Source organism: Cannabis sativa, chromosome 3 (genome assembly GCF_029168945.1).
Source record: "Cannabis sativa cultivar Pink pepper isolate KNU-18-1 chromosome 3, ASM2916894v1, whole genome shotgun sequence".
Lineage (NCBI taxonomy): Eukaryota > Viridiplantae > Streptophyta > Magnoliopsida > Rosales > Cannabaceae > Cannabis > Cannabis sativa.
The window spans coordinates 9285033-9299787 of record NC_083603.1 but is presented as its reverse complement, the minus strand read 5'-3'; the positions used below and the strand labels follow the sequence as shown (position 1 = coordinate 9299787).

Sequence of the window (14755 nt, the reverse complement as noted above, 5' to 3'; positions counted from 1 at the left end):
TTTATTTACTATAATGCCACTAATTATTGTGATTCATTGACTTTTACTAAACTTTATTTACTTTATTTACCATATTACCATTATTTAAATAATAAAAGAATAAAAAATAATAAATTTTGTATATTCTCAACAAAATATGAAATGACCATCAATATAATCAATTATTTTTTCTTTATTTTACATCTTGTGCATTAGAGCACAATTGTAAATAGTGGACTAAATATAGCACAAACTCATTTTTTGTGCCAAATTTAGCACAAATTTTAGATCTTCTATTGGAGATAGTCTAATAGTATTGGTAAAAAACTAACTAGTTATACCTTTTATAAAAAAATAAAAAAAATAAAAAAACTTTATTTTTATATCATATAATTTTTTGTTACCTCTAAAAATTATTTGTATATATCTTAATACTTAATTAGTTATTTTTAAGGTATATTATGGTAAATTATAATTTAAAATAAATCTAGGCAACCTTAAAAAAAATTTCAAAATTAATAAGTTGGCATATAATATAACAAGCTATCATTTTTATATACTAATTATTTTATATACCTTTTTGTTATTTTGAAAGCTAGTTGGTTATCCTATAATATAATATAATTCAATTAACGCTATTCTAAAATGAATGTTAATTAAGATTTAAAAAAATATAAACGGCAACTAACCAAAGGGTTCTTTTTTTGGAAATAGCAAAATATATATATATATATATATATGTTATGAAATAATATAAAATAATATAAAATGGATGAGAAGAAAGAAGAAGAAGATGAAGAGAGAAAGAGAAAGTGAATGAGAATTTCTGAGTTATTTATTCCAATGGGGTGAACCCCTATTTATACAAATACAAGAATGAGATATTAAGAAACTAAGAAAAAGGGAAACTAAGAAAAAGATGAATGTTGATTACAATTAATGGTAATAAATAAAAGATTTGGACATCCACATAATTATTAATATTTATAACACTCCCCCTTGGATGTCCATAATAACTGTCTTATTAAAAATCTTGCTGAAAACTTGACCAAAGGAAAAAGAGTATAGTGTAAACTAACTCCCCCTCATTTAGGCATTTGTGGAGATCTTCTAATCGACGAATTTCGATCTTATCTGGCGTCTTCTCAAATGTTGATGTTGGTAATAACTTTGTGAATAAGTTTACAAGATTGACACTTAATTAAATATGTTGAACACCAATATGTATTTTCTTGAAGCTTATAAAGAAGAATTTCGTGAAATGTGTTCTAACTCTATCTCCTTCAATGTACCATCCTTTTAGTTGAGCGATGCAAGCAGTATTATCCATAGAGAATTGCTTGGGTTGATACTTCTTTATTGAGTGCAATTCATATGTTTCCCAAATATGCTATGTCAATGATCTCACTCACACACATTCTCTACTTGCTTCAGTATGTTAACATGATTTATAGTTGCCTCGTTAAAAACCTTGCCAGAAAAACCCAGTGGGACAAAATCTTAGCTAGGGAAAAGAGTACAATATATATTTCATATTCATAATTATTTGCAAGTTGCCTCGTTAAAACCTTGCCAGGAAAACCCATTGGGACAAAACCTGAACTAAGGAAAAAAGAGTGCAACGTGAATATGTCTCCCCCTCATGCACATATGATCCATAATTCTTTTGGTGATAATATATCTCATAAGATTATTGTTATCACTTTTAAAATATCACCATATATAATCTTTGATCATATATTTTCTATAACTCTTCCAGAGTATGCATGGACTTCTAAATTATAGATGAGGGGTTCGTGGAACATTAGTCTTTATCCAACTAATTGTATCATTCATGTGTGTCACAACTTTGTTCATACGGAAATTTAAAATTTCAAGTAGATATGAACATAACACATTAATGGTACTACAAATTTTCATTTGTGACAATGATGGTACTCCAAGACCATATATTTATTCCATCTTGTTTTATGATCTTAATTTCCATATCAAATGATCATATATCTATAATTCTTGATACATATGAAGTACTTCAGGACTTCAATACTAATGAACAAACTTTATACATTAATATTTCTCGAAATACAAAAGAAATAAAAGTTTGTTCTTCAATTAATCAAAAACTCTTAAAGAGTCTATCACAACGTATAATTTACGTATTTATATTGCATAGACAACCATAGGTATTTTTCAAATAATAATTTACTTACATGTCTTTATTTCATACAAAGATCTTTGTCATATAGTGCGCGCGACTTTGAATTTATATCACTTAAGACATGTATTAAATTCTTCTAGAATTTTTAGATAAGGCTTATTTCAAATTCTCACTATATTAAGAGCTCCAAATAAATAACATTTTGTTGCAACATTTATGTGACGCTTATAAATCCTCATAAAATATATTCCAGACTATAATCAAATCATGATTATATTTTCTCAATATTTAAGCCTTACTTCAATCAATCTCATGTCTATGCAAACTTTGTACAACAATTCATTATGTACAAATACATATATGCAAATTTCTCATTAGAAATATTTATTTGCACACCCTACAGGTCTTACTTCACTTTATGTGAGTAAATTTGCCTGGATTGCGTCATAATATTTTGGCCAAAAATCAAAATGTATGTCGATAATTCTCGACAAATCTAATACAATGATCCTTGCTATCTCATGTTAGTTTATTGCATATGCACACATTCAATATTTATTGTCGACAAAAATTTCAATAAATGATCATTTCCTCCCATATTGACATAACTTATAGAGATCTCTTTAAATTACATATTTTCAAATATGTTTATCATTTATAGGTACCTATAACGAATCACTTCAGGGATTCAATTATGATTAAATGTCTTATGTCTAACTTCTCTTGGGAGTCTCTTCGAGTACCGTTTTCATCACGGTTATCATTTTAATACTTTATAACATTAAGGTATCTCCATGAGTACTTCTAGATTTAACAACTTCAGGGCAAATCAAATGAACATTTACTAATAATTTCTATATTGTTCATTTACGCTTCAGGCGTTTTCAACTCATTCTATCTCAACTTTGAGTAATATTGATTTGCAGTTGGTATATATCATTTTGAACTATATCGTTCTTATAACTTTGTGCAAGGATCATTTTTCAAAAATTATCATCGATCCCAACTGCTTCTCTCCCCCTGATCGAGAGAATTTTAAAAATTGTGATATCTAATAATATTAATACACCTGTAGGGATTTCAATATATCACAATGAATCAATATCTATTTAAACTCATATATATTATATGACATTGAACTTCAGGTTCAATAACTTCAGTTTCAAGTTCAATACTTATGAACTTAATTCATTTCTAAGAATGAGTCATACGTGTATAATTAGAAATACATAAATTTACACATTTTGTAAATGCATGATCATATAATCTTATCACATCGATAAGAAACTATGCTATAAAAATCTAATAATGGCTCAAGACTGTTAAAAAAATATAATTTAAATATTTTCTATGTGCAAATATATGCACATTCTTCTTTTGAGCCTTATAAATTAACAATGAGAAGAATCTTCTGGTTCTTCAACAAAATTTAGTCAAATTCTTTGACAATTTATTGCATATGATTGATCATGTCAAAAAATTCAATTCATGAACTTCAGGTTCACTATAATTTGTATTTCAATGAAACTTTCAAAAGGTAATGTAAATTCATTACAACATAATCATTACAAGTTTCATTTTATATACACGAATAATATAATTATATTATTCTCCAAAACATATACACTCTTCAGGAGTCACTATTATGTTTATCAAACTTTATATTTCTTCAAGAATCACTATCTCAATGATGTGTATAATATAAAATGTACATGACAACTTCATCATGTTGTTATAATGGTCAAATAGATATAACCATAATATATCATTCATGTTTCCTGGTATCTTTTTAACAAGTCGTCTAATTTATTAATAGACTATTCATCAGTTTAATTATCATGACTTGATATATTATATATTTAAATGTACAACCAGTACATATAATAAGTTATTTCTTATTATACTTTCATAACTAGATAAAAGTTATACATCTAGGTACATACAAATATATTTTTCTACTCAAAGTAGCAATTGTATGTAAGAGTACTTCTTACGGAAGCTTTTCAAATAATCATTTTGTGATTCTTTATCACTTTGATTATATTGGATCACTAACAAATATTAGTAAATTATATATCCACTTTCGGGAATATGCAAACTGAATTATATAGTAACTATATATATACATATCCTGTACTAACAATAGTTTGAAACTATTGATTTCAAGAAATAATAAAATATGCATATATTAATTTGCTTCTGGCATTACCAATATATGTGAAATCTATATTCTTTGAAATAGAATTTCATGTCTATTCATTCTCTTCAGGGAATGATATTTAAATAATCTAAATGTACAATAAATTTGTACAATTCACATTCTATTCAATAATCAAATATACTTTTATCTTGATTATAAGTGTGTCCGTACTACATGTACGCGACTACTATTATTCAATTCCACACATGATATATAGATTTTATACACTTTGATTGTGTGTGGTATCTCATCTTTTGGTTGTTTCCACTTTCTTTTGGAAATATTTGAGTAAATAATGCCATCAATTGTTTAAAATCATTACATTCACTTCGGGGAATGACGTTGAACAAGTAGAACATTATTATAAATTTCTTAAAAATTTATTACTTGTTCATATATAAAAAGAAATTACTCAACAATTTCTTTAACAATATTTCAAAGAATATATGAATACAATTTTTGCATAATCTCCAAGATGTATGCAAAATTTGATCTTTAATATATGTCACATGCAATAATTTCCAACATTGCAAGTAATAACAATGTATAATAACATGACTAATACGAGGAATCTTTAAAAGTGATTGACTTCAATTCGTATCATTCTCTGCAGGGAATGATGAACAATAAATACTGCCTCATGTATTTAAATAACATTAGTCATGCTCATTGTTATTCTTATACTTTAATGTTTCAATGCAATTTTTTTAACATTCTTTTTGGGTATTCAAAACCCACTATAAAATTGCATCAATAATAATTATTTTTAATGATTCTTTAGTTGTATTCACATAAATATAATCATTTTTTTTCTTCGATAAATATAAAACATTTACTTCAGAAAATGTTTGTCAAAATCTATATCGATATTAGATTATTTTTCATTGTCCTCAAAGAATACAAGAACATATATATAAATATGTATTCATCTCTTTCATTATATATTCATCAACTATATAATGAATATTACGTTTGCATAATCTTCAGGATATATGCAAGATTTTATTGAGGACGCATAATCATCAGGATGTATGCAATATTTTATCGAGGATGCATAATCTTCAGGATATATGCAATATTTTATCGATGATGCATAATCTTCAGGATATATGCAATATTTTATCGATGATGCATAATCTTCAGGATATATGCAATATTTTATCGATGATGCATAATCTTCAGGATATATGCAATATTTTATCGATGATGCATAATCTTCAGGATATATGCAATATTTTATCGATGATGCATAATCTTTAGGATATATGCAATATTTTATCGATGATACATAATCTTCTGGATATATGTATAATTTATATAGATTTTCTCTATCATAGGCACACATATATTGTAAATATTATGAATGATAAGACCATTATATATATATAAAATCAATAATAAATATATAAAAATATATACATACATATATAATATATAGATATATAGATAAAAAGAAAAAAGAAACCAAATGATTCTTGAAATTGTTAGAGTCAGAGGAGTATATATATAAATATATATTTAGTGTATTTTGACTTTGAAACAATTCAAGAACTTTAACAAGATACTTACATTGGGACTTGGGTAGAGACTCATGCTTGAAGCTTGGGCAGAGACTCATGCTTGAAGCTTGGGCAGAGACTCGTGCTGATAACGTGTTATGAAATAATATAAAATAATATAAAATGGATGAGAAAAAAAAAGAAGAAGATGAAGAGAGAAAGAGAAAGTGAATGAGAATTTCTGAGTTGTTTATTCCAATGGGGTGAACCCCTATTTATACAAATACAAGAGTGAGATATTAAGAAACTAAGAAAAAGGGAAACTAAGAAAAAGATGAATGTTGATTACAATTAATGGTAATAAATAAAAGATTTGGACATCCACATAATTATTAATATTTATAACAATATATATGTTTTCCACATTTGAAAATATTCACATTGAAGAGTAGATCACAATGATATTTTTTTAGGCTCATCCGAGTAACGACGTGACCAAAAATTATTTTTAAAGTTTGAGGGAAAAGAGAAAGAAGAAAGAGAGAAATGGTATTGAAACATACTCAAATAGTGGTCATTGACTTAGCTTAGTGGTTCCACACTTCTTCTCACAAAGAGAAGGTCTCAAGTTTGAATCCTCCTCTCCTAATGTCAAAAAAAAAAAAAACAAATCGTACTCAAATAAATAAAAGTATTATTGATACTTGATCGAGTCGGTTTTGACAATTAAATAAAAAAAATAAGGGATCAAGTGTAAAATGCTCTTATTTTTATTAGGACTGAACGTATTGGTTGAGTTTGACTTGGACTCGCCCGGACGCGACCCGGCCAACCTGTTTCCTATGGGCAGGTCGGGTCCAACCTGTTTCCTATGGGCAGGTCGGGTCCAACCTGGTCAACTCTTTTGGCCAGGTTTGAGTTTGATTTTTGCTAACCCGCGGGTTTAGATTGGGCTTAAATCTGCCCGCGGATCCAACTAGGTTTTTTTTTTTTTTTTTCTGTTTTAAATTTAATATATATAACATAAAATAAATAATATATTTTTTTTATATAAGATCATAGTAAAAATTATATATATATATACATTAATGAACATAAAAATTAAAATATAAATATGATTTTTTTTATTTTGTTTTTCTCATATATATTTTATCTATTAAATTAAAGATGAATTTAAAGTTAGGTATATAATATATATGTATATATTATATTAGTGTATAACTATTATTTTATAAATGCCTTTATCATATATACATTAAATTTATAAATACATTTTAATTTATACACTTTTAAGGATATCAACATACCATATGTATGGACTATTCTATGGTAGACAAATAACTAGTACGTAGATGGACTATGGAGTATAAAGTATGGACTTTATATTTTTAGTCACAATTTATTTTGACACTTTTAATTTTTATTATCATGTTCATTCATGTTCAGCATTCATGATTTTCATGAATATGAACATAAATTTGATGAATGATTTGATTAATTTTAGATTATTGGATTTACGTTTCCACTTTGGATTTCAAATGTTTTTTTTTTTTTTCTATAGAGAATTTGGGTGAAAAAAAAAAGCCGTTCTCGAGAATTAATTGAGTCAACCTGTTGATCCGACTAACCCGAGCCTGTGGACCCGCGAACCCGAAACCATTTCACGGGCCAGGTCCAGGTATAATTTTTTGAATCTGAAACTCGTGAACCCGAAACTCAATCAACCCGCTCAATGTTCAACTCTACTTTTTATGTATTTTTTATTATTTTATAAAACACCATAAAAATGTAAAAATAAAAAAATCTTTTAAACCTAAAAATATTTAATTTTTACAAAAAAAAAAATAATGTTTTGTATTTTTTTTGACGTGGTGAACAGAATTACATATGATTAACAATACAACAAACCACAATAGGCGGTAGATACTCCTCGAACCAAGATATCTCATCTTTTAACCGAAGAGTATATTTTGCCAAACTATGGTGGCGTTTGGTAACACTTTTTTAATTAGTTTTTTATTTTTAAAATTAGAAAGTGAAAATATTTTTCAAAAACATGTTTTATAAAATTGTTTTCACTTTTTTAATTTTTTAGTTGAGAATCAAAATTTTTAAAAACAAAAAAAAAAAATCACTTTCAATATTTTTTTTAAATAGTTTTTTTTTTCTTAATCAATATTTGGACTCCGACAAGACCGGACCCAAATCCCTCCATGGCACTAGCGCTAAACCTGGCCCATGACCGAACCCGAATCTGACCCCGGACATAGACCTGACTTAAATAAAATTAAAACATAAAAATAAAAATAAACTTTACAGAACACACTTTTATTTTTTATTTTTAAAATTAAAAAATAAAAGTGGTTACAAAACGCATTTTTATTTTTTAAAAACAAAATTTTTGAAAACAAAAATTTTGGTGCCATTTGGTAACACTTTTATTTTTTAATTTTTTAATCAAAAAATGAAAGTAAAATTTTCGTTTTTAAAAATTTTAATTTTAGAAAATAAAAATGCGTTCTGTAACCACTTTTGTTTTTCAATTTTAAAACATAAAACAAAAGTGTGTTTTGTAAAGTTCATTTTCATTTTTATTTTTTGATTTTATTTAAGCTCTGCCCAGTTCCGGGGCCTGATTCGATTCGGCCGCTAGCCGGTTCAACGCCAGGGCTGTGGGGAGGGGATTGGTCCGGGTCTGATCAGAGTCCAAAATATTGATTAAGAAAAAAAAATTGTTTAAAAAAATATTGAAAGTGATTTTTTTTGTTTTTAAAATTTTGATTTCTAATTAAAAAATTGAAGAGTCAAAATAGTTTTGTAGAACATGTTTTTGAAAAATATTTTTACTTTTTCAATTTTAAAAACAAAAAAACTGATTAAAAAAGTATTAATAAACGCCACCTTTACTTTTATTTTGTGACTAAAAAATTAAAAAATAAAAATATTGGCACCTATGTTTTGTATTTATTTATTTTAATTTATATATGCATTATGCAGGCCTTTGCAGTTACTCTCACGTTAGAATGTTAGAGTCGTTAGACCATTTAAATGAGTGATTTAGAGTTTTCCAATCCGATCTAAATCTCAAACCTTTCTTCTTATTTCACCTCTAATAATTTAATTAAGACTCCCATATTTCTTGGAGCTAGCTAGCTTTTATCGGTTAGGTGAAAATGGGTAGTAGTACTAGTAGTAATGGTATTGGTAATGGAATAATAGTGAATAACAAGAAGATATCTGCATCTTCAGCCAGAGCTCACACCAGAAAAACCAACCAAAACTCTTCATTTCAACTATCCCCAGGTGGGTTTCTCACAACCTTTTCACTTTTCTATTCTATCATTGATTATATATATATATTTATATATATGTATGTATTATTTCTTTATGATCACCTTGTGTTTTTTCAAATGTTTGATTAACTTGAGAGACTGCAAGTGTAGTAGTTGAAAACTTCACACTGTGTGAGACTATCTGCTTAATCTTTTTTATTTAAAAAAAAAATGTTTTTTTTAGGGAAACTATATTTTCTGATTAAAAAGTATTTTTGTAACCAAAAGATGAATTTTTGTGTTTAGTTTATGTTTTGATAGAACTGAATCCAGTGAGAAATAGATTTGAGGCAGGAATGAACTACTACCAAATATGGAAGAAGAAAATTAAAAAAAAAAAAAAAAAAAAAAAAAAGGAAACTTTGGATAGGGTCAATCAATCTCAATTTTTTAGCAAATCAAGAAAAGAAAAAAAGAAAATTAATATGTAAATGATAGGCCATACCAATATTTCATCATCATTAATGCCTGCCCATCTTCTTCTTCTTCTTTTTTTTTTTTTGAAATGGATCTTCTTCTTCTTTTAGTAAATACATATATTAATTTTTATTTATTTCTCATTAATGCAATTTAATTTAATATTTATAATTCTCTGCTATTCTGAGATTTTTCAATTATTAAACAAAGAAAGGAAATTTTACCTGAATAGTTTAATAGCATATTCTGACAAATCGGCATATCAACTACAAAAATAGATAAGTAACAAATATTTGCCCATAACAATGAAAAGATCTAATAATCGTTATACCAATTTATTGTGATAATTCATACCATAAATATAGCTTCTCAATACATTTCACATAAATAAATATATCATTTTTCTTGATTTCATTAGAAGAGAAGATCAGTCTTATCACAGAGTATTTTACTTTATTTTTTTTCGTTTCCTTTTGTTCTGCACATTATTACATGGCTCAAGAAAGAGAAACTTTGACAAAGCTATTTAGTTTTTCAAGATGAGTTGATTATAAAAATATTATAGCATACATGAATTAGTGTGACAATTTACTTTAAACTACAATTTTCCAATCAAAATTGCTGTTGCTGTCGATGATGATAATGTTATATATTACTGCATATTATTTATCAAATGCTTTAAATTTTCAGGAATGTTGAGGAAATTAATAGGTTTGTTCTTTGTGGGAATTCTTTCATATGCATACCAAGCAATCCAACCACCTCCACCAAAGCTATGTGGCTCACCAGGAGGTCCTCCTATTACAGCACCAAGAATAAAACTCAGAGATGGAAGACATTTGGCCTATAAAGAGCTTGGTGTGCCAAAAGAATCTGCCAAGTATAAGATTGTGTTTATTCATGGTTTTGATTCTTGCAGGCATGACAATTTCGCCAAATTCTTGTCCCCGGTATTCGCTCGCCTCTTACTCTTTCTTTGCCTCTATAAACTAGTACTTACATGTTACCAAACTCTGCATATGATTTTTCAGGATCTTGTTCAAGAGCTAGGTGTGTATGTTGTGTCTTTCGATAAGCCTGGTTATGGAGAGAGCGATCCTCACCCGAAGCGTACGGTGAAGTGCATAGCTTTCGATATAGAAGAGCTTGCTGATCAATTGGGGCTAGGATCCAAATTCTATGTTGTGGGATTCTCAATGGGTGGACAGGCTGTGTGGAGTGTCCTTAAATACATTCCTCATAGGTATGATTTGCTCTAATCTTGAAATCTATTATAACAGTTTTGTAGATCTTTATGTTCTGAGGAAATATGTTGTGATAAACAGGTTAGCAGGAGCAGCACTTATAGCTCCTGTTGCAAACTATTGGTGGACTGGTTTTCCTTCTAATATATCGAAACAAGCTTATGATCTTCAACTTCTGAATGATCAGTGGGCAGTAAGTGTGGCTCACCATGCACCGTGGCTCGTTTACTGGTGGAATTCTCAAAAATGGTTCCCCTCTTCTAGTGCCATTGCTCACAATCCTGCTGTTTTCTCAACCAAGGACATGGAACTTGTCATGAAACCACATTGGCAATCGAGAATGGAATACGCGGTGAGCAGTAACTAACCTACTAAACATGTTCTCTGATTAGTCTTGTTTCTTAAGTTACCATCTGAACTTGTTGAACACACACTCATTTCTGCAGGCATACATAAGACAGCAGGGTGTGCAGGAGAGTCTCAACCGGGACATGATTTTGGGATTCGGGAAGTGGGAGTTTAGTCCTCTTGATTTGGCTAATCCATTTCCAAACAATGAAGGGTCTGTCCATCTATGGCATGGAGATGATGACCAGCTTGTGCCTGTTTTGCCTCAACGCTACATTGTCCAACAACTCCCATGGATTCACTACCATGAAATGCCTGGTGATGGCCATTTGTTACATGAAGCTGAAGGAGTTGCTGATACTATCCTTAAGGAACTTCTATTGCAAAAGAAATGAGCTTAGCTTAATTTTGAATCTTAATTAGAACAGATCAGATATGATAAGCATTATGAGTTGGGCTTTTACAACTTTGTTTAGCCTTATATAAAAAAAATATGAATATAGTAACATGAATTCCGAGTCCAACTTGGAATTGAAATGAAAATGAAGAATTTTTATTCCTTCAAAGGTAATGTGAATTTATAGTTACATTATGTGGTTGGTAATAGTTTGAGTATGATAATCTTCATTGTTTAGGACTAAAGAAAGAACCTTATTAAAATCATTTGGGACAAGCTATTTCAAAATATTACTAAACCAAATTTTGGTAAATTAAAATTAATTTTACAAATCGAAGGAAAGGTCAAAAACTCAAAATTTGAACTTCCACAAAAATGACATGATTAATTAATTTTTAATTATTTGATGCTTTCAGTAAGAAAGGTTTGGCTTTTGTAAAAAAAAAAAAAGAACAGAGACTTTTTCTCTGTCGCTGCACTAGTGCGATCTCTTTTCTCTCTCTAAAATTGTAGTATATTCTCTCAATTCAAAACCCCATTTTGTATCAAAGCTTCTGTATTTCTGGGCTTGTTTTTGTTTCGTTGATAATGGCGGGAGGAGTGAATAGGAAGATTTCTGCAGCATCAGCAAGGGCTCACACCAGAAAAGCCAAACAAAGCAATTCTTTTCAGCTTCCTTCAGGTGGAGTTTTGTTTCTCCCTTTCTTTTTTCAGGAATTGGGTGCTGAGATTTAATTTTTTTTTTTTTTATGTTAATCTATGGTGGACTCCCTCGGTTTTGTCGAATTCATAACCAGAATAAATTGTTTGAAAAGTTGGGTCTATGCCTAATTTTTGTTTCTACAAGGTATTCGATTGACGGAAACTGTTGATAATTTTGGATGTTTCGGTTTGAGAAAGATAATATCATTTCGAGAATGTAAAAGGGACCTTAGCTGATCCCAATTCGAGATTTACTCTTTTAAGGGTGTTTTCTTGTTTTCCTCGATGATTTCATTTTGATCGACTGTTGCTGGGTTTACCAAACTTGAAGATCACATTGATCACTGAGGAAATGGATTTTGATGCGATAAGATCCTTTCTTTAATTGGGATCTTAACTAAATTTGAAATCCTTCTAACATTGAATTTGAATCAAATTTTACTTGTTAACTTCACTCCGAGTTAGAAAAAATATTGTTTTGAAAAATCAATATATGAACTGGACAAAGTGTGTTCATTTTTCTTGTACTTAGCTTGGAACTTTTGTTATTCATGATCCCAATTCTGTTTCCTTAATCAAAGTTAAAATCTCTCTCAGGTATGCTTAAGAAAGTGGTAGCTTTGTTGTTTGTGGGAATTGTTTCATGGGCATACCAAGCAATCCAACCTCCTCCACCTAAGATATGTGGTTCTCCAGGAGGGCCCCCAGTTACAGCCCCAAGAATAAAACTCAGTGATGGAAGACATTTGGCCTACAAAGAGCTAGGCGTGTCGAAAGACAGTGCTAAGTATAAAATTATCTCTGTCCATGGCTTTGATTCTTGCAGGCATGACAGTATTGCTAGATTCCTATCTCCGGTAACTCATCTTGTTCTCTTTGTTTGATCTATATGTATGACTTTTAGTCTTACCAAATGCTCAATCTACATTTGATCTGATAGGAACTTGTTCAAGAACTAGGTGTCTACATTGTGTCATTTGACAGACCTGGTTATGGAGAGAGTGATCCTAATCCAAAGCGCACATTGAAGAGCATGGCTTTGGATATAGAGGAGCTTGCTAATCAATTGGGACTAGGTTCCAAATTCTATGTAGTTGGTATTTCCATGGGTGGACAGCTCACTTGGAGTGTTTTGAGATACATTCCTCACAGGTATGAGTTTTTTCCATGGTTAATGTGTGGGATCTAGTTTTTCTGCTTTTCTTTCGGTTTGTTCTGAAGAACTCATGCAATCTTAACAGGTTAGCGGGTGCAGCACTAGTAGCTCCTGTTGTAAACTTCTGGTGGACTGGTTTCCCTGCAAATTTATCTAATGAAGCCTTCAATCAACAACTTTGGAATGACCGGTGGGCACTAGGCGTTGCCCACCGCACCCCTTGGCTGACATACTGGTGGAATACTCAAAAATGGTTCCCCGGTTCTTCTGTTATAAATGGCATTTCTGTAGTTCTTTCTCCCCAAGACAAAGAACTTCAGAACTCCCCGAAAAAGCAAGAAAAGAAAAAATACCAGGTACCTGTATATTTTTTTTGTTGATAGCGTCAATCTTTTGAATAGTCTAAGCTGAGGTATCTTGCTAAGTTTTCAACCCTGATGGTTTTTCTTTTTTCACTTGTTTAATTACTTTGTTGTGTAATTTTTAATACTAGGCCGAGGTACGACAACAGGGAGAATTGGAGTCTCTCCACCGCGACATGAATGTGGGATTCGGGAAGTGGGACTTCAGTCCAGTAGAACTGGAAAATCCATTTCCAAACAACGAAGGTTCGGTGCACCTATGGCAAGGAGATGAAGATATGCTTGTGCCCGTTTCAATGCAACGCTACATTGTTCAGAAACTACCATGGATTCACTATCATGAGTTAGCCGGTGCTGGCCATTTATTCACAGAAGCTGAAGGGATGTGTGACAAAATCATTAAGGAACTTTTGGAAGGAAAGAAGTGAACAACACTTATATAGCTTCTAAGTTTACATATAATGTTCTAAAACTATTGCGAAACAGAAAACAACTTAGCGAGGCATGTTCTTCTTTCATAATTTGAGTTCTTAGGGACTAAAGTTGCATTATTTTGTTTATCAGTTTTGTACAGAAACTTCACAAAAGTCGCATTCAAATATTTATAATGATAATAATAATAATAACAATAACAATAAGAAGAAGAAGAAGAAACAAGTACCATCTCCTCCCATCTTGGGAAAAAGTATGCCTGCCTAAGAAATTAGGCTGAATTGGCTTCCAAGAGGGTAGGAAATGGAACATATACATTTGGGCCATAACAAGCATACAAGACAACCTATGAGTTAATGAATTAATACCATCTACTTAAAAGAGAAGAATTTTTGGATTGTGCCATTCATGAATGATGATAGCTGGTACTTTAAGAAACTCTTGAAGTTGAGAGATACTATTGACGAGAGAGCATTGATGAATGCAAGAAGGACTGGAAAATTTAAGGTTGGATCCTTCTATCTTAACT

The 14755-nt window shown here is 29.9% G+C and overlaps 2 protein-coding genes across 3 annotated transcripts; both read left to right on the top strand.

Moving 5' to 3' along the window:
• Positions 1–8807: 8807 nt before the first annotated feature.
• On the top strand, positions 8808–11743 carry LOC115709284 (uncharacterized). Of its 2 annotated transcripts, none has more exons than XM_030637353.2 (5): positions 8808–9139; positions 10276–10535; positions 10617–10828; positions 10911–11181; positions 11276–11743. In XM_030637353.2, the coding sequence occupies exons 1-5, from the start codon at positions 9010–9012 to the stop codon at positions 11570–11572; spliced, it is 1170 nt and encodes a 389-aa protein (XP_030493213.2). In that variant the 5' UTR covers positions 8808–9009; the 3' UTR covers positions 11573–11743. The 2 variants fall into 2 exon arrangements, with proteins under 2 accessions (XP_030493213.2, XP_060967626.1); XM_061111643.1 differs by lacking the exon at positions 8808–9139 and adding an exon at positions 9876–10028.
• Positions 11744–12001: 258 nt separating this feature from the next.
• LOC115709285 (uncharacterized) lies at positions 12002–14354 on the top strand. The gene is made up of 5 exons (XM_030637354.2): positions 12002–12256; positions 12874–13133; positions 13217–13428; positions 13518–13788; positions 13926–14354. The coding sequence occupies exons 1-5, from the start codon at positions 12163–12165 to the stop codon at positions 14220–14222; spliced, it is 1134 nt and encodes a 377-aa protein (XP_030493214.2). The 5' UTR covers positions 12002–12162; the 3' UTR covers positions 14223–14354.
• The last annotated feature ends 401 nt before the right edge of the window (positions 14355–14755 follow it).

Excerpts from the sequence above, each read along its gene's own strand:
- LOC115709285 (XM_030637354.2), top strand. The coding sequence starts at position 12,163 with ATGGCGGGAGGAGTGAATAGGAAGATTTCTGCAGCATCAGCAAGGGCT. Across the intron at positions 13,429-13,517 it reads TTGAGATACATTCCTCACAG|GTTAGCGGGTGCAGCACTAG; the intron begins GTATGAGTTTTT and ends CAATCTTAACAG. Across the intron at positions 13,789-13,925 it reads AAGAAAAGAAAAAATACCAG|GCCGAGGTACGACAACAGGG; the intron begins GTACCTGTATAT and ends TTTTAATACTAG.
- LOC115709284 (XM_030637353.2), top strand. The coding sequence starts at position 9,010 with ATGGGTAGTAGTACTAGTAGTAATGGTATTGGTAATGGAATAATAGTG. Across the intron at positions 9,140-10,275 it reads TTCATTTCAACTATCCCCAG|GAATGTTGAGGAAATTAATA; the intron begins GTGGGTTTCTCA and ends TTAAATTTTCAG. Across the intron at positions 11,182-11,275 it reads AATCGAGAATGGAATACGCG|GCATACATAAGACAGCAGGG; the intron begins GTGAGCAGTAAC and ends TCATTTCTGCAG.